The sequence below is a fragment of the Pelmatolapia mariae genome, linkage group LG3_W (assembly GCF_036321145.2).
Source record: "Pelmatolapia mariae isolate MD_Pm_ZW linkage group LG3_W, Pm_UMD_F_2, whole genome shotgun sequence".
Taxonomy (NCBI): Eukaryota; Metazoa; Chordata; class Actinopteri; order Cichliformes; family Cichlidae; genus Pelmatolapia; species Pelmatolapia mariae.
Genome location: NC_086229.1, coordinates 78,220,278 through 78,240,854, shown reverse-complemented (window position 1 = coordinate 78,240,854; position 20,577 = coordinate 78,220,278). Strand labels below are relative to the sequence as shown.

At 41.8% G+C, this 20,577-nt stretch overlaps 1 protein-coding gene across 2 annotated transcripts in view; it reads left to right on the top strand.

Annotated features, from left to right (window-relative positions):
- The window catches only part of arap2 (ArfGAP with RhoGAP domain, ankyrin repeat and PH domain 2), a 158,976-nt gene that overhangs the window by 73,899 nt on the left and 64,500 nt on the right, over nt 1–20,577 (top strand). For both annotated transcript variants that reach the window (XM_063469944.1, XM_063469942.1), the window contains exons 14-15: nt 7,548–7,722; nt 20,337–20,462. In XM_063469944.1, coding sequence (XP_063326014.1) covers nt 7,548–7,722; nt 20,337–20,462 — 301 coding nt within the window. The remainder of the gene's footprint in view (nt 1–7,547; nt 7,723–20,336; nt 20,463–20,577) is intronic.

Sequence of the window (20,577 nt, the reverse complement as noted above, 5' to 3'; positions counted from 1 at the left end):
GAGCCACACCTCATTTCTTTGTATTCCATCCAAGGAACCCAGCGCTCTTGAGCAGTAGTAGTTGGTCACTGGCTGCTTTTTCATACATTTTTACTCTTTTTTTTTTTTAAGGGGGGGATTAAGCCACTTAACAATTAGGAAACATTCAAGCATAAAATGGCACCTAACTGAAGCGCGATGAACCACTGTTGTGTCTACTCATAATGGACAACTTATGGACAAACAATTAAAAATTGTATCTTTAGGCACTTTGTTAAAAGTCAGTGACCTAATGAGTTGGTGGCTAAATAAAAAAAATGGCAGCCCAAACGAGTGACTGAAAGTTGTCTCCTTAAGTGAGAGAAACAAGTCCAGCAAAGACCTGAAGCAGGACCTGAGAAATCTGTTGGGCCCTTTAGTGAAACCATCTACTTTTCAGTGAAGCTTCATCAGAAAGGTTGGCTGTCAAGAAGCCATTTGTAAGGAAGGTAAATATGGTGAAAAAGCTGGACTGAAAGAAATGGACTGAAAATCAGTGGCAACACCTCTGATGGAGTGAGGTCCAAATTTGAAATGTTCGGTTCAAACCAAGAGAATTATAAGGGGAGTGTCCAAAGTCATTAGTTAAGCATGGTAGTGTTGGGGATCTTGTCAAAATTGAAGGAATTATAAGCACAGAAATGTATCATCAGATTTTGATTCACCACATAATACCATCTGGAAAGCGTTCGCTTGACAGCAGCTTCATTTTCCAGCTTAAAATGATCTCACACACACTCCCAATGCAGTAAAAGCATACTTGGATAGAAAAACACTCAGTGAAACACTATCAGTCTTGGATTAGTCTCCCCAGACCCGGACCTCAACATTATTGAAGCAGTGTGGGATCATCTTGACAGAGAACCGAACAAACGGCAGAAACATCCAAAGACGAGCTTTGAATGTCCTTCAAGAAGCCCGGAGAACTATTCCTGAAGTCTGCTTAAAGAAATGACAAGAAAGCTTGACTAAGAGAGTTCAGACTGTGTTGAAGAATAAAGGTGGTGAAACCAAATATAACTTTCTGTACACTGTACAAAGTCTGTTTTTGCCTTATATCTTTGTACATTATTTAATAAATCACTTCCCCTATTTCCCATTTTCCTGGCAAAATATAAAGAAACTAGAGGTGGCACAAGACGTTTGCACAGTACTGTATTTGTGGTATCTGTGCTGACTCAAGCAGTGTCTTCGTGGTAAGTTGGTAACTCTATCCATCCGTTTTCTTAACCACTTCTCCATTTCAGAGTTGTGAAAGGGCTGGAGCCTACCGCAGCTGCCATACTGCAAAAGGCCGGGTATACCTTGGACAGGTTGCCAGTCTGTCACAGATGCTTACTAGTTTGTTTATGAATTTTCCAGCAATATAATCGTACAATGATGTCATCATGTACAGAATATAAGCTGATGTCCCACTTTCTGAAGTTCTAACAGCCTAAAAATCAGCATCAGCCACAGAAATCAAGTATTGATCGTACTCTGCAAGGAAATAGAAGACACTTCTTCTGACTCCTCTAACCACTTTAAACAGATTAGAACATCTAACAGTACTCTGTGTATGTGACTTGATGGATTTTGTCTGCCTTTCTAAGCTGAACAAATGTGGCGAAGGTACAGCAGGTCCACAGCCGACTACCCTCATAGTCCTAAGCATATAGCAATGCCCTTAACATTAAAGCTGCCATTGACTTTGTCTTTAGGCAAAGACACGTATGCTACACCAATAACCACATTACTCTGTTGACTTGTGGCTTCTGTAATAAGTCTGCAGTCACTCTCCTTGCCAGTTTTAAGTTTTCCACATCAAAAATGCTAGGTAAGATATTAGCACCAGTCAGCATATCTTTACAGGAAACAATTATCCTTTTCTGTAATGTTGTTCCCCCAAGATAAATGTGTAAAATAGAGTCCTCCCAACTGCATAATGTAAGTAAAACATAAAAAAACACAACCCTTGCAGACCTTCAGTGTAATATTTCTCTGTCTGCTTAGCTAAGTAATTTTAATTAATGATGGGCAGTGATAGCAGGAGTTCCCCGAGCATGAAATCTGTTTTATAGCTTCGTTTGTACCTTTAAGGAAAAGTGCACATGGTACACTCCATAAGCTAAATCCACTAAACTTGAGAAAGCCCATATTTTCCTGACCTTTTGACCATTGGTAAATCCGCACTTTAAGCCTAAAGATGCCAAAGGAGAAGTCTTATCGATCTCAAGTATAGGCATGTTGGTGCTTAGGCCTTGGAGTTTAGGGTTTATTGCTGCTGTAAAAAAAGAAAAAAAAGGAGAGGGTCTGCCTTTTCTGGCCTCCTTTTAAGAGCTCTAAGCAGTGAAGCAGTTTCCACCGGCATCAGCATTTACGCAGATCAGCCCCCTTGTATTGTTTTCCTGCACCGAAAGAGGGGGAATGGAAATGTAGACAGGAGGAATGAGGCGAGAAAGTAAGGAAGAGATATACTAGCTAGCTAAGTGGAAAAGTGGATTAGGATCCACAACAGAAACGCTTGGGTTGGTTTTATTGCGGCTTTGCCAGCTTTCGCGCGAGCGTGCGCTTTGGGGTGTGCGGTGTGTACATGCGTGTGAACATGTGTGCTCCTTCACTTCAGATGTGTGAATTTGCTGTTCTAGTGGGAGCTCTTTGCAGGCGGGTGCAGGAGGGGAAGTGTGAGTGCAGCACCCCGAAAGAGTCAAGCCACTGGAGAGGTAGGGGCGTTTTAGTGTGTGCGTGCACGAGGGATGAATGCAGGGAAGGGCTGGAAGTGGCCTTAACAGACTTGAAGTGTCATGGAGGCACATATAGCATACGACACATGCAGTTAGGTCTATAAGTACGTGGACATTAACACAATTAACACAATTCTTGACTTTTATTCAAGCATTAAAAGCAATCCTTATATTGTAAATGAAGCTGGTATGTCCAGTTATTCTTGGGTACTTATAAAACTGGGGTTTGTTTAACCACTTAAATTAAAACTGAAAGCCTGAACATCAATCACATGTTAATTCTTTCACTTAAAATCCACTGTGGTGACCCACAGATGTAAAATATGTGTGCCAAAGTGCGCTAAAACACTAAAAACTCTCCAAAGAAACTCTATACATCTCCACACAAACTAATGAATCACAAACAACGTGTTTAAAAAAAGAGACCAAAAAACCCCAGTATTTTTAACATAAACAAGGACACTGAGTCTAATCTCATCGGACACGCTGTTCCACTTCTGTGTCACATTTACTTACTGTAACACAAGCGCGAATATGAAATAATAAAAGCTATATAAAACCTTTTTCCTCTGGGACTCCTCTCGGGACAAAGACAATAATACTAGCAGTTTCCTTGTTGACATTCAAGCAGTTTTTTTTTTTTTTTTTTTTTTAAATCATGCGATGGCATTTCAACAGGTTTTATGGGGCTCAGGGGTCACGAGATTTACTCAGCACATGCCGCAAATCACCGTTTAAAGTGTCATTTCAGGTAATGAAGTAAAAAAAAGGTAGTGATTTATAGGTGACTGCGTCAATATGTTCCCTTACATAATCCCAGCAGTGTGTGTGTGTGTGTGTGTTGCGATGGGATTCTTTTTGTTTGCAACCCATCGTTTTTTTTCCTCTTCATTTAATGCATACTTTTCATCCCGCTCCCTCTCTTTCTCAGTCCCATTTCCCCTCCATTAGAAGCTCATATCCTAGTGACCTCCACTAACTCTCCGCAGACCACATGACCTAGAGAGTGTGGTGTCAAAGGAGCTTCTTATATCATTACACACCCTCGCACACGCTAACCCTCTTGTGGCCACGGTAATTGCTATGACACGGAAGGTCATTTCCAGAGACGATACAGAATAAGGCCAAGTTGCAAGGGACTATTTTGCCATAATCTGACCCCATCTTCCGTGTGCGGGAAAAAGACAAAGAGGCGCGCGTGTGTGTGCACGTGCTAAAGTAATTATAATTTTTTTTAAATCTTTCTTCACATTAATTTTTGGTTATTGTGCTACTGATGAAGATATCTTTCTTTTTTTTTGTTTGGCACAGCTCTGGGAACACGCTTATTTGAACATCTTTATCTCAGTGCAGGGCCTTTGTGTGGGTGGCCAGGTTATATCGACGGGTACTTTTGTTTGTGCGTGTATATGCACAAGCCTCGGCGTGCCTCACTTTCAGATGGATATTGCTTGTTTGTGGCGGATCGATGCTGCCTACTGACTCGGCTCAAAGCCCAGTGAAAGGAAAGGTTGTTCGTTGAAATTCCGCTATTTGCCACTCGACTCCTCCGTTGATCCCCTTTGTTGCGGGTCATCGTGCACGGTGTCACATCAATTGACTGGACGGATTGAAATAGACAGAAAATATTTTCCCTGCTCAGACTGTATTCTTCAGACTCTTTTATCTTGCTTATCTTAGCGGGATCACTTTGTGAAACAGGTTAATGGTTCTAACAAAGTATGTCTGCATGGCCAGACACCATACTTGCTCTATAAGTACGTCTTTCTTCATTTTATAGGCGCTGTTAAAGGTGGAATGTAAAGAAGAGTGTATAGAGGAAATGTATTTATTTACCTTCCCGGCTTACGTGAAACCAGTGTGGCGTTACCTTACACCGCATTTAGTTTGATGTCAGCAGGGTCTAAAGAACATTGAGTCTGTATTTAAATGAAGGTTAAGGCTTCACAGGAGGAGATGGGAAGAAAAAGTGAAACTCACAGGAATTAGTTTTAACTGCCTCCTTCTGTTTAACCTCTTAGTGGCTTTTAGATACTTTTCTTTAAAGTGCAATACGTTAAATAAGTTACCTTAAAAGGTGTTGGTATTGTTTTAGAATGGAGTGTAATAGAATTCTAAGTGGAGCTGCTTTTGTTTTTCTGTCAGGCTTTAGTTAATCTCTTGAAACCACCCGTGTTGATGTCCTCCATCACTACACACCGCTACTGTTACCAATCAGCTGTCATTATGATCTGCTGGAGAAGCTACATTGTTTTGGCTTGGTGGAGCAACCAAGCCACTGATCTCCGGCCTTATCTTGTACTGGTGGACTGGAGAGGGGACATCACAAGCTATGTGCCAGGAAGCATAAGCGGAGAAAGGAAGCCCAGCTGGCTGGCTCTCCTAATAATATTCTCTCGAATGGTCGCTTGTCAAAAGCCTCCAGCTATCGTCGCATTTACTCTTTTGTTCATTCTCTGCCTGTCGTTCAACATGGTTGACAAGAAGTCACAGTCATGGTCTATATATGAAAAAATACAATATCTGGGCAGCAGTACTACTGCTTCTCATGCTTGACCGGGGGCAGACTGGATGCTACACTGACTCACTATCCCAACTTGAGGTATTACTTGTGTCCGGGCCAGTGTAGCTACTGTTTCTCTGCATCGAAGTAGGAAATATGTCTTTGATATAATGGCCCTGCTTTGTATTGTTATGAAGCAGGGTTATGTTTATATGCATTTTATTTTTATAAAGAAAAGAACAAAAACATCAGTGACAACACTGTTTTTCAGTTGTGTATAGTGTAGTGGTTTGCATCGTGGCTTGGCCAGTGAGACAAAAATCCCTTCGGGGATGTGTCAGGAGTGATTTAGCAGAGTTTAAAACTCTTCCAAATGTTATACAGTATATAACATATATTAAAATTCTCATAGGTAGTGCAAAAACAACAACAACACAATAACACAATATGGTTAGGTTGTCTGTTGTGCTGCACTTCTGGTGACTTCGCAACATATTTTGATTAATGTGGCAGCTAAGGTGGCTACAAGCTAATTGCTAATAGCTAAGTAGCTATTTAGCAAGCAGAAAAAAGGTCGGCTTAAGGAAGAGAGTGGCTTTGAAAGGGGAGGAGCTAAAAACATTGTGGCTGAACTGAGAGGCTGCATTTCATTTCTTTTCTTTTTAAATCTGTTTGTTGAGTAGAAATAGAATTTCATGTTTCATTTTTCTCTTTTGTTTTTCGGCCACACACCCCACAGTTTATCAGTCATAAATGGTACACTTGGACAGTATACAAGGTGAATGTTGGATGAATAAGAATTAGGATGTTGGTATAAGTAAACTCTTCTTTGGCCATCCATCCATCCATCCATCCATGCATCTTGACTCATAGGTTTCCTCTGAAGTAGCTTTGTGCCTCTTAGTTGGAGAACGCTGCGCATTATTGAAGTTTCATAGTGACTGGTGGAGGCGTACAAATGTATAAAATTCATGGAAAAACCAACCTCACTCTGTGCCACCAGAACCGCTTCAGTCTGCCTTGGCATTGATTCTTTAGGTCTCTTTTGCATTGCTGGAGTGATGAAACACCTTTCCTCCAAAGGATACTCCTTATTTGTCATTTTGATAGTGATGGAAAGCTCCCATCTGTGTTGAGTTCTGGGGTTGAATTCTGGTGACTGAGAAAGCCGTGACATGTGACTCACATCATTTTCATACTTACCAAACCATTCGGAGACCTCTTGTGTCCCCTCGATGAGTCCTGAAAAAGACCATTTCCAACAGGATAGAAAAGGTTCATCAGAGGATCAAGGTGATCACCCGGAACAACTGTGTATTGATTCGCGCTGACCCTCACTCTAAAGGAGGGCATCGAGGGTGCTCAAACAGAGCATCAGATCCTCCTCAGAGGAGGGGTCAAGGATTTTCCTTTAATTATTACCCGTCTGCACACTGCACTCTTTGTTTAGGCTCATCCTGAATGTTTAATACATGCTCTGTTTATCCATGCACAGATTACATGGTTGCATTTATCAGCTTCCTACATACATATATATATATATGTGTATATATATATATATATTATATATTCCATGCTTGGTTTGTTTTCCTGCAGGAAATTCACTCTGTCTTCCTTTGCTTCATCGCAGCCTGCTGCTGTTCTTTTGTACTTTTAGCTCACTTCGTTGTGTTTCATGTCTTTATTCCCACATTTCTCTTTGTGAAAATTGTTAGTTTCATTATATTTAATATGGCCCATTTGTCCTCTTCTTATTTGCTATATTTCTTTTTTTTTAGCTCAGGGTTTTGAGCTTTAATGATTCCCACTGGGAGTATTAAAGTTTGATCGCATTTTAACTTCTCTTTTGAGATCAGCGGGTGGAACTCAATTCGTAACTTTATGTGGTTTTCTGACGCCGCTTTATAGACTCTTTGTCCTCTATCAACCTGGCATTCGCGCATACACGTACGCAGCAACACCACGCTGCTCCTCCTACACAGAGAAGTGAAGCCATACTTACATTTCCAGAGATTTTTTTTCACTGCCTCATTGTCTGGGATTTTTTTTTAAAGGTATTAATCCAGCTACAGAAAGCTACTTAGAAATCCAATGAGCTGCTGCTCCACTTCTTCATTCTTTTATTAGGCTATCACAGCAGGAAATGGCAAGTGGCAGGTGGACATTCATAAATGAGATTTGCGACCACTAAAAATGAGCCTCGGGAATCTGATTCACAAACACGCCGAAACTGCAAATAAAATGTCAGCGAAACTCGCAAATAAGCTCATCACGGGCCCTTGTATCTTCTTTTATGTGTGAAGGCGCTGTGTGCAGCTGTGGTGTCCTCTGATGTGCTGCAGACCATGGCGCTCGTGTTCAGCGGGGCAGATGTTATGTGCGCCACCGGGGATCCAACCTACTCCACCCCGTACCTCTTGGCTCAGCGCGCTGGCCAGAAGCTACAGATGGAGTTCCTGCACCAGAACAAACTGTGCGGTAAGCAACTTTGTTACTGTCTCCTCTCACTTTAAAGCATCCGAAAAGCGCGTTTCCGCTGCGCATACTCGTTTTGCTTCAATAACGAAGGGAACGGGAGTTGTACTTGGAAACTTTTCCATGGTCAGTGTTCAACACAGTTGAGGTGCCAAGCCAACAGAAAGAATAACTCATGTATTCTTTTGCACAAGTTGAAAAAAAGAAAAGAAAAGAAAAAAGCTGACACGTTCTCATAAATCTGTGAAAAGGCCTTTAAACCAGGTGTGCAAGTTGGACTTTTACAACCATCAGCACCACATATATTCTGCCCCTATCCCTTCTACTTTAACAAGCCAATCATGTTTAAAGCCCATACTCACCGCTGTGCCGCCACATTCATAAAAGCACAGTGGGGGTTTTTATTTTTTCCCTCCTCTCCGCCGTGAATAGGAAATAAAGACAGAAAAACCCACAAATATGAAGCTGGTGAGTTTTAAGTTCTCTCTCCCTTTTTCTTTTTCTCCATCTCTACCTCTATCTACTCCGCCCCCCTGCACCCACCTTTTGTAATACCCACCTAATGTCCCTTGTTTGGAGGCACGCCACAGATGTGCTGTGTCGTGTGGCTTCCTCGTGATGGATGTGGGTTTTTTTCTTCTTCTTTTTTTGCCGATGTTAAGAACGTATTAAATTAGAGGCGCGAGCGGGGCTGCTGTTGGCTGAGGCAGGTGAGGGAGACTTTCGCGGGGACTGTAGTTTACATAATGTATGCGCCGCATCTGTGTGCACTTGCCGGCACCGAGCCTGTTAGGGACTCTCTAATTGCTAGCGTGGGTCACCTGGTTACTGTGGCAACGGCCATTACTTGGAGGTGTGCTGGCGAAGCGTGCGAGCGGACGGGCAGATAAATGCGCGCGTGCATTCTTGCGGCACGCTTCAGATGTACTGTCCATCTGAAACGTGTAGAAAGGCCACGTCTGTGTGCTCATTATGTGCATGCGAGTTGCAGGGCTTCATCATTAACAGGTAGATGTGTATGAACAGAGTTTTCCTGTCTGAATAAACTGAACATCTATTGTGGACAAGCAGGTCCAGGGCCAGGGAGGTTACTGAAAACCAAAAATATGACTCCTGCAGACTGACTCTATTCTTTGGCTGTAACGAAGGGAACAATCACCACTGCAGCACTTTGGAAATTAGATCTAAATGACAGAGACAAGGAAGGGGCTCCTAAACGTAAAGTTTAGCCAGAACAGAGACCTTAAGGATGACTAAATGTCTCTATATATGTGAAACTGGCAACATGGTACCACAATCTTTTCTTAATATCCTGAAATAGCAGCTCAGTATCCCCTGAAATTACATTTATATTTGACAGTTCTGCAGCCACATGATTTATGTTCAATACCAACTTTCAGTACCAATGTAGGAAGCAGTGTGCCTTTTATTTAGTAAGGCAGAAAGTATAGATGTGGAGGCTGTGGTGGTTATGTGGCTCTTTGCAGGAGATCAAAGTTTAGATCCTAGCTCAGCCCAGCAGTTAGGCTGGGTGTCAATTTGCATACTTCTTGCATCTTGTACTTGATGCAAAATAAACTCACACTTGTGTAGTGTGAGAATTTTAGCCTAAGGCTGTATATAAAAGATGGACATGAGAACAGTTTTTGAATATAAATGCCATCTTCTCAGTATTTTACAATCAGAAGTGAGGAACAAGGACACTGCATATGTGTGGTAGCTTTTATGGTATAGTTTAATCACAAAGTATGCTCAACCCTTAAAACTCGAGTGGGTATTATACAAAGTAAACATTTTATATGGCTTGAAACTAGTAATCTCAGTGTCCATCTAATGCTACAGTCACACCAGGGAAAACAGTGGTTGGAGATTGCAGCATGATCAGAATTACGGCGACTGTGTGCAGTGAACTTGTGATCTTATGGCCTGTCGGTCTGTTTATCAGTCAGATTGTGATGTAAGTGGGTCAAGCTGGGGATTGAATGCAATCCGTTAGTGACAAATCAGTGAAAATTGCAGATCTGTTGCTGTCGACATGCGCAAAAGCTGGCATCAGCTCCTGACATTCACACTTCAACCAGAACCTCATAGATTTAGAAACTCAGAAATTCCTCCACAAATAGTGACGTAGTTTCTGCAAGATGGAGATTTTACTGCAAAGTGATGTAGGCAACCCTGCTTTTATATAGGAATATAACCAGTATACAACCAGATGGCAACCAGTTGAGTCCACTGGTGTAAAGAGCTGTTACGCTCATTGGAACGGGCTGACTCAGATGGATTCCAGTGTTTGCGTTGAGTGTTTATAGATTTAATGGCGAATAAAATTATTTACAATTAAATGCTGTCTGTTCAAGTCAGACTACCTCGCGGGGAACCACCTGTGCAGTCACTTTGTGATTGAAGGTGCTGCACATTCAACCTCTGGACAACCAGTTGTGGCAGCTATTTGTAGTTGGTCACAAGGAGGTTGGCAACCTGTGTTATTTTAGTGTGGCTGGACTTTTATGCAGGCTTTATGATTTTAGCAGAGTGTGTAGCCTCTCACTGCACACATTGCTCAGTTCTTTCGCAGTGAAGGTGACACCATCCATCCACCCATCCATCCATCCATCCTCTTCTACAATTCAGGTTTGCAGGTGGGTTGGAGACTATCCCAGCTGCCATAGGGTGAGAAGCAGTCTACACCCTGGACAGGTCGGCAGTCTCTCGCAAAGCTAACACAGATATACAACCATTCACACTCACACATTTGGACAGTTTAGAATCACCAGTTAACCTAACCCCACTAACTGCATGTCTTTGGACGGTGGGAGGAAGCCGGAGTACCCGGAGAGAACCCAGATAGACACACGGAGAACAATAATGCAGAAATATGATGTGAGACACATTCTAGTTGTTGAGTTTTATTTTTTTGAATCATAATCCCAGTTTTTTTTCCTACCATTGTAGTGAGATCGAAGGTTTATATGGAGCATTTGTATCGTGCATGTGTTTGGTTCTGCTTTTGATTTCAATTTGGCTCACTATGGATGTAGCCAGCGACGCTGCGGGACTGGGACCTCTTTGTGACGATCTGCTGTACATATGCAGTCCGCAGACAGGCTGGAAATGTCAAATAAGTGAGAGACAGACTTGCGTGTAAAGGTCGATTTAGTAAACAAACTACAGCCACGATCAAACATGTTTTTCATCATGGTTTCACAGGTGCCTACAGGTAGTAAAGAATTCCAAATAAAAGGCTGAGAGAGGAGACTGTCCTGCTGTTTTATGTGATGGAAAGAAAAAGAAATAGTTGTGCTGTGAAAAGATTAAACCTCACTACAAAATGTGTCCGGACTCCCTCTTCTGACATTTTCCTACTGTTGGACGCATTGTCAGATCCCACAAAGCTGCAGAAAGCAGTGTCTGCATTGTTTTTGTGCGTGTGGGCCCCCAGAGTTTGCAGGCAGACTCGTGAAAATTTTGATTAAACAGAAAATGAACTTTTTCATTTGTTGTGTGCAGCGTTATGTCTGGCAGATTCCGGGAACAATTCAATACCCACATGACACCATCCCTACTGTATAGCATGGAGTTGACAGAGGGAGGAATAAAAGGAGAAACACAGCAGCCAATATTGAGGGCAAAACTGAGTTCAGAGCGAGTTTGGAGTTTGAAAAGACCTCAGCCTTACAGTTGAATTTTCCAGCAGGATAACGATTGAACACATGCAAGGACAGATATAGGTATTTTAAGCATTTGCAGAAGCAAACCACTATGTCTGGCTGTGAGCAAATTTTTTTTTCTGCCCGTTTGCTTATCTTGTAAAACCCAAATTCACATAAAGAGTGACCTTCAGGCCTTTATTCGACCACCACGTCGTGCTGTAAACCAGACAAACGCGGTCTATTCCAAAACTCGCTATCCCCGTGGTGTCAGACTGGAATGAGCCAGCAATAAACAGGCACCCTGAAGAATTCTTTCTCCTAACAACTAAACTCCAAATCGGACTGCCTCTTGTTGTGTGTGTAAAACATCGCCGCTGTCTCCGTTCACAGTGTGAATTGCACTCCCAGTTGGTGAAAATAAGAATAAGGACAAACCCTCTATTATCCCAGGTTGTGGTGAAGCCCCCCAAAAAACAAAAAACCAAAGCTGCAAGCCCCGCTTCTCTCAAAACCTTCTCCACACTCTGCTCCCTCCGCAGCGGCTAATTTGTAGCCCCGGACATCGGACATCTGCTGATAGCAGATAGCATGGCCACTTCATTAGCTCCCTTTCTCTGCGTGTTTGTAAGGAGGGGGCCTCCACGGACCTCATTCTCATGCTCGCACCTGCTCGCCTCAAAGCACCTCGGGACACTGTAGGAGCACGTTCCTGTGCACATTACCATCCCGGATTCTATTAAAAAGCCAATGGCAGCTTTCCGTGGCAGCGTCTCTTCACATTTTAGGAACTCCCCGAGGGCAGCTTCGTTGATGCCTCTATTCCTTATAGTCAAAGGCTTTCCCCGTGATGATTTCTTGTATATTTCTAAGTTCCTGTATAAACCTCATGTCTGGTAGATCTCTACCTCCAGGAGACCTTTATAGATGAAACTGTTAAAGATAATTTATAGCAGCAGTAGTTGGTGTCAAAACCTCTACAGCAATTTAAGTCATTCTTGATTGAAAAGCCACATGGGGGTGTTATCGTAATGTTGTGTGCCATCTTATGTGTTTGAGGGCAGTGCAGCTGTATGTCCATCTATAACCCTGTAACGACAAGTTCATTATATTTGATACTTGAGTTTTTGAGACTTCTACATCATCAGTGTGACAGGCGAGATTTACCTAGCAGCACTGATGTAGTGGTGCAATATTTAGGCCCGTGGCTTAAATGGAAGACATGGAGGACTGGTTTGGCCAATCAAGTCTTCTGAGACCAGGTAGAACATTCAGCATAACAAGCCGTTAGTGTTTATCGCATATTCCTCTGCATTATTCACCCTCTGAATACAATGCGTGACGTGTGTGGCAGGTCTTACTGCAGCTGGGAGTGACTCTGGTGATTTTTAACAGAACACTTGTCAGAGTGAAACCTACCAGAAAAATGGCTTTGTGGTCACGGCAGATGGTCGCTCCTCCCCGAGCCTGGTTCTGCCAGAGGTTTCTTCCTGTTAAAAGGGAGTTTTCCTTTCCACTGTCGCCAAGTACTTACTCCTAGGGGGTCATTCATTGACAAATGTTGCCTTGTTGAGCTAGTAAGTTTACTACCTCACATTTGTTTGGGCATACCAGTTGCTTATTCTAGTGCAGGTTTCTCTGTTCAGAGTCATGGAGTGAAAATCTTCAAGTACGTCTTTTGTTGAATGAACAGTCGCTGGTCCGTTTTTTGCAGAATTCTGTAGATCTGTAGGTAGAAACATTTCTAAGAGATATAATAGCTATTCATGTAACGTTATTATCTAGCAGCTTATAGGAAATGAAGAGCGCTCGTTCACAAATAGACTAGAATTTCTACAGTCCTCCTTCTAGTCTTACTAACCACTCAAAGCCCGCATTTAAACATAAATTCAGACAGTACTTTACTCTGTAAAGTCCTTCTCATTCATGGCCAGTTTAGAATCATAAATTATCCTAACTTGCATGTCTGCGTTCATGCTGGAAATGCGTGTAGCCACTGGGAGAACATGCAGACTCTACACAGAAAGAACCAAGCCAGAGTTTGAACAAGTAACCTTCTTACCGTGAGGTGACAGTGCCGTAAGACGTCATTAGGGTGAGCCGATCCCAACAAACTAAATGTGGGATAATGTGGGACACGTTAACAATGCTGTGAGGTGGTCATATAAATTATATTTCAGTTTCAGTAGGGCTATAGCATTAGATAAGCTAACCTTGACTCACAAAATAATAAAAAGCCTTCCCATTATGTGCATTAGGTAAAAGTCAGACTTGAAAATAGTGCATGTCCTGCAGAACCAGTCAAAAATAATGGGACACTGTCTCAAGATACAGGGCAGGGGAGAAGAAGTGCCGTGCAGTTTCACATACAGAGGGACATCTGGTTTCCCAAAATGTCAATTTTAGAAGGATTTAAGTTGCATGTTGTTCTTTGTTTATTTGACCCCAGTTGAACCAGAGGGTGTCCTGTATCTGGTGCTTGGTACAGAAAGTGTTCAAATGCAGTGACGTGGCTGCCGTGAGACTAAAGGAAAGATGTCAGAGAAGACCGAGTCTCAATTATGTAAGACTGCAATGAAAGAGTGGTTGGTGTCTCCAAAGATTTTCAGGTTTCAGATTGGGCTGCAGCTTTCTTACATTTTTTTTAAAATGACGTGTATTTGATCTTACCAAACAGACAGTGTTTTCACTTAGAGAGTGCATGTTTTTATTCATATTTCCACACCAACTGTGGGCATAAATTTAATTCAAAGTGATATTAGAAAGGTCTTAAAAAGCATTACGTGTAACTTGTTTAAGCCTGAAAGAGCAATTTGACCGGTTATAGAAATATTAAATAATACAACTGTTAAAGCAGCTCCTCCAGCAGATAATATCAGTGCAAAGTGTGGCATAAAGAAAAGCCTGCTCTCCTCAGGACTGCAGCACTTTTCTGTAAACACAAAACCCCTGCCATCTGAACTATTTGTAAAATGCTAAACCCCATAAAAATTGTACAAATGTTGGCTTTAAGCTCACAGTTTTAACGAAACGACTTGCACATCTTGTTGCATAACACCCGCCCTGCTAGGCATCAGCTAATGCCTACAACTGTGAGCAGAACAATGTAAACATGTAAATAGTGTTTTATGGAGGCTCTTCACTCCACCCAGGAGGCTGTTGTACTGTGAAACCGAGCCGTACAGCAATGCCTCTTACTGTTGGCATCATTCCACTCCTTAAATGACACACCATGGATTTGGAGGCAAAGAAGTTTTATTGTTGTCGCCCTATCGTCCCTGATGCCCTGAATCTTGCGTCACATTAAAAATTTATCTGGCAGACTTTTCAGTGTGGGTAATAAAAGGAACACTCACACACACACACATATATATATATATCTATACACACACTAATCAAACTCGCGTCTCTATTTCACCCCGTTGTTAGCTTCAATGCAGGACTGGCAGCTTTTTTTTTTCTGTCCTTGTTGACATTGTTTATGTTTTCGACCAATTCCCTCTGACTGTACGCAGGGCAGTAAGAGGCTTAGGAGGTCGCAAAAAGCTGCTCAGTGTTTGGGTAAATTAAGGTGAAGTGTCTGTTTGTGAATGGTTTTAATTTTAAAAAAGTGTTTGTGTGTGTTTTGTGTATGTGTGTGTGAGCATGGCCTCCAGCTATACAGCTCAATAAATACAATAGTGTCTTTTTCTTTAATCCTAAGAATGACTATAAGTTTATACACTGAGGAAACCTCTGGCTCTTTTTATCTTTAGCTGACTTAGGTGTTCCTTTAGGCTCTTCCTGCACGTGTTCTGCATTTGTGTTATCGCTTACCTCATTGCTCTGTGCGCGCTCGTTTGTGTAGGTGTGTACGTGCATGTGTGTGACCGCGCTCCTCTGATTACCCCACTGTCCACTGCTTGTTGGGGACCACTTTGTGACCGTTGCCGTGGGCGACCAGATGGCTAATTGAGCACTCTGTCATGTCACCTCCCTTCACAGGGGACTGAGCCAATCGGCGCAGGCCAGACTTCTCAGCTGCCGCCCCCACAGACATCACAGTCCCATCTTAACAGAGTCCAGCTTTAGGGGCCCAGAGGGGTTGTTTAGAAAGCTCACAAAGGGAGCCTTGTTACAACTGATACCACATCAAGCCACTGGCTTATTTACATTTTGTCAACCTGAATGGTCGACAGTGGAAAATGTGTGCATGTGCGTCCGTGTATGTGTGTGCGTAGACTCACTTCCCTGCAATTTGACTGCGAAAATCATATTCCGTGTATTTATGATGCCGCAATTGGCAGACATATCCTCTGTTAGATTCACAGCTAGATTACAGATGCTGCTAACTAACTTGGCACGGCATTCCTTGGCATCAAATCAAAAGTATATTACTCTTGTTACGAATAGCCAAGAAAAAAGGCCTGTGTCCTGCAGAAATGATGCTGCTGCTGTTGGGATGTTGCTTTATACAAGCTCGACTATAAATGGATGAAGGATGACGTGCATTTGTGAGCTGTTTTTCAATGTAATTTTCCCTTGAAGTCTTCATTTATATTTACTTGATAAACTTGGCCAGACTCACAGTTATGTTTAAAAAAAAAAAGCCAAAACTGATGCATGTTTATTAATTAAATCATTGATTGATTATTAATTAGCACTAAAACTTTTTTATACTTCTTAGATTTGTTTTTTTTAATAACTTGCTAAAAATTAATTTGGCTATTGCAGCTGATGTTAGTGCTGAATAATGTAGTAGCTACAAAGGTGATGTAGTTCTTGCCTGTTGACCAACAACAATCCATCCAAGTTCAAATGGAGTATTTGCATTTAATAAGTGAATTTTGTACTGAAGACTAATTTTTATACATGCTATTCAGATGCAGCCTACTATAAATGATTATGAAGGAGCACAGGGTGGGAACTACTTCTTTTTGGACTCTTTTTGTGTAGCCTATGATGCATCAACGCCCCGAGAACCATAATTATATAGATATGCATCTGACTGGGGGCCCATTTAGCTCACCTGGTCGAGGCTCAACAAGGCTCAACACAGCGGCCTGGTTCAAGACTTAACCGGGACCCTTTTGCTGCATGTCTTCTCCCACGCTCTCGTTCCACCTTCCTGTCTAATTTTAACTGTCCAATCACATAAAGATGAAAAAATGCCCCTCAAATGGATCTCTGTGTATTTTCTCAGCTCCTTCAGTTAAAAACACAATGGAAATTCTCTGAATTTTTAATATTCTTTTGACTTTTATCCCCGTATTAGATCTTTGAGCCACTCCATTATAGGACCCTATTCATCTTAGACTACCTTGCAAATGCCCCCATGAAGTCTGAGCGTGTAGGTTTTCTCCTATTCAGAAATGATGCTTTCCACGCCTACAAGTCTGCCGGGGTCATAAATGTCGTCATCAGAGGGTGAACATGAGGCTCCGTGCCAACGTTGTATACTACGTCTATAAGGACTCTGCACTGCAGAGGCACCGACAACACGTGGTTCCTGCACACAGACTGCAAAACAGTGTATTAACAACAACTTACTCAACCATGGTGTCTGAGGCTCTCCAGACGGGAGCATAATCCCAGCCTTAATGCAAACTGTATGACGTGAACAAAGCAGCAGCTGCAGAGACTTGCAGGAAAAGGGAGGTTTGATTTCCTACTTCTATAGAAAAATGAACATAGACATTATGACTGAGGGAACACACGAGCATTATTAAGTGGACAAAAATAAGCTGAACGGATATTAAGTCATAATGTTTTTCTTGTTTTGTATTCACCTTTAAGGCAGAGTTTGATCTGTTCTTATATCTCTGTAACATTGGCTAACAGTTTGCTAATAAGATACCGCAGTAACACAGGCCCAGAGACTCCTCAGTGACCCCCTGATAACCACTCGTCTCCAGAGGGGAAAATGCGTAGTCCCTACCAGTTGTGAGTTTGCTTGCTGTCGCTGCACAAAAACTGGCATATTAGAAGAGGTGTATAGTGCTGCACTAAAAAACCTCTTTGCAATTGCTTTGGTCACCAGCAGATTACCACAGTGTCAGTGTTTCCATGGAAGATGCCAATTGGTCTGTTATTACTCACCAACTATTTGCTATATGGTTGTGAGACTGTGAAGAGAGCAATGAAAACTGCAAATGGACGCACCATTAACTTTCAAAATAAAAGCCGTGGCTTTTGAAACCTATTGGTTTCAGTGGTCTTCAGTGTCACTGTGTTTAGTTGTGTCCACATTTTGCCACATTTTTATCAATTTTTGCTGCCACTTGATCAGGTAGCAATTGTTTGTGAAGGACTTGGCAGCTTCTAAACAAATAACGCGCTACAATAAGAATGCACTACTGACCAAAACATTCGTAAGGCGATTTTCCTGTCCAGTACCCTGCTTGCAAGCGATTACACCTAGCAATAGCCTAAGTTTGTTTCTTATTCACATTTCTCTGTGTATTTCTAATAGGTTGCTTGTTTGTTTGAATATGAGAAAAACATTTTTTTTATTGTATAATTTTTATGCTTTGATATGTTTTTATGCCTTTGACCCTTTACATTTGACATGGATTTGAAATTGCAATATATATACTGTCCTTATTTGTGTTTGAGTCTATAATTACATTTCAGTTTTTAGAAATTCATGGCTTGTTCTCTTCTTGGTTTGTTTGCACCACTGAAACAATTTAGGACAGTAAAAAAAATGCTTTCTATAGAGACGTATGATTTTTGCTGTAGTTCTTAAATGCTCTGTAAGTTGGGCTTCTAAATCCTTTCTTATTACGTGCTTACTTGATAGTTTACTTCAAAGCAAAGAGTATTAATGCACATTTGAACACAATTAGCTCGTCTGACATAATGAAACTACACACATAACGATGTTCAGAATAAGCTTTCTTGTTAAATTAACTGGCTGTTTTTCGCTGGGGAACGATACGCCGTCCTGAGAAGAGGCATTAGTGGTGTTACTAAAGGGTAGAAATGTCACTTCAATCAAAAGTGGTTTCAATTAAAGTTATTTTACCTTGCTTGATGAGGGAGCTGGAGGTAGTGAAGATAAAATCTGTAAGATATTTCCAAGGCTCTGGCAGAAAATTGAACCCCAGAATTGAAGCTAATTGAATTTGAGAATGATAAGGTTGAATGTGGGGAGCTCTTGAAGTTTGCGAGAAAAGGAGAGAAAAATGAGTGACTTCTAATTTTAATGGACAAAGATGAAGCGAGGACACAGTGTAAAAATTTTTCGTTTTTTTAACAGATACAGTACGTGGAGGACTCTGCCACGAAGTGCTCTCCCAATGCTGCGTCTTTGACTTTGTCACATGGTCACTCTCTTTCAATGTCATGAATAAATAAACACCAACTTGTATAATCATGTTTTATGCTGCTTGTGAAAAAAAAGAAGATAATACTGTGCTGCTTTATTGATGCCCACGGGAAAATACTCTCCATATGTAGGTCAGTGCACGAGTTCAAGAACAGCAATTGTGAAGCCAGTGGGGATTCATTGTCTTGCTTACGGGTCCTTCAGTAGTGTGAAAGCCTACCAGAGCTGGATCGGGGATTCACATATTCGGCTTGAAGGACAGACTTTTTAGTCAGGTATTTTATATGGATGACACTGGGAGAGAAAGCTTGAATCACGCGTGGGATTGGTGTTATTTTAATCTAAAACACTTTCCACATCCCAAATCTGAACAGCAAAATGAGATCTCAGCAGTGATTGGCATGCACTGGAGGCTGGTGTTAGGGGATCTGTTAGAATATCAGCTAATGCAAGCAGTGATTGTCATGTTAACGTGTGTAGTGGAGCCACTGTACTATCGTTAGAGGGCAGAGGCATCACCTTGTTGCCCCTTTCAGCAAATGTTCTTTGCAAGTGAATTATTTACTGAGTGGAATTCTACAGGAGAGAGATCGCAAAGTTAGTGAATAAAATATAAAAAATTACCCCAGAAAACAGCTTTGGGTGCACTCGGTTATTTTCCCATTGCCGATAAGTTCGTCTATTTATGTGATTTTGCATATCGTATGATTGTGAAACCAATTTAAATGCTCATTTATCACATTAAACAATTCTTAAAAGCTGCAGTAGGCAGAGATCTAGAAAAGCTGAACCAACCGAAAGCACCATAACAGACATAGACATAGGCATCTTCCCTCTCCCACTGGACAGGAAATGGCATTTGCACTACAAATTAGGCCACACTAGAGACTGGTTCGCGACCCACTGTAAACCTTTCCCTGACCGGTTGGTGAGTGGTTGCTGGCTATTGGTAGATAAATTTGTTTGCAAAGAGGTATACAGTGGTCTACCAAAAAACCTCCTTGCAACTGGGTTGGCCATAGTGCACATATGTCAACTACTAACCAAAAATGGGGAACAGTAAGCTTTTGAGATTTGTTGGCGCCAGCGGTAACTCAAAGGTTTTGTTCAAAGGGGAACATTTTCCATTTCTGGACTGTTCTGCACTTCTTGCAGTTTAACCACCACTTGGCAAGTGGTTGGAGAATGTTTGGCATTTTGCATGCAGAATACAGACAACCACGGCAACTTGCTAGTGATCAAAGCAATTACTAGGTTTTTGGTGCAGCGTTATATATCTTTGTGACCAATTTTACTGGCTGAATACCAGCAACCTCCAACAACCAGGAGTTCAAACCCTACTCTCTCAGGTGAAAAGTTCATTGGCTTTACTCCATTGCACCACAGCTTCTTACTTAATACTTCATCCCTCTGGGCCTCTACTTCACCTGATCGGATCTCTCTCTGGATACTTTAATAAAAATAATAAGTAATTGTTATTTTTTTCTCCAATGTTGCTTAAAAAATCTGATTACTCCAGCTTTAATTTTGCTTTGCATCCCTTGAGAAAAAGGGGTAACCATAAATGGCAGTAAAGGAATGAATGAATAGGCGGGTGCCATTACTTTCTTTGAGGAAAACCATTTCTTTGCTCATGTGTTCCTCCTCTGCTTCCCTTGTAGCTTTCCCTCGACTGGACCAATGGTCAGAGAACGCCTGCCTGCCTGAGGCTTCCATCTTCATGGACGGTTTCCTCTACATCTCATCTTCATCTACCAAGGCGACGTTGGACCGTCGCGGTAGGGATGGTGAGTCAAAATGCCATTTTTGCAAATCACTGGCAAGTCCAATCCATCCATCAGTCCATTTGTAAGCAATATAAGCTGCATGTTTGTCAGAGGTCTCCTCCAGTTAAGCGCTGAT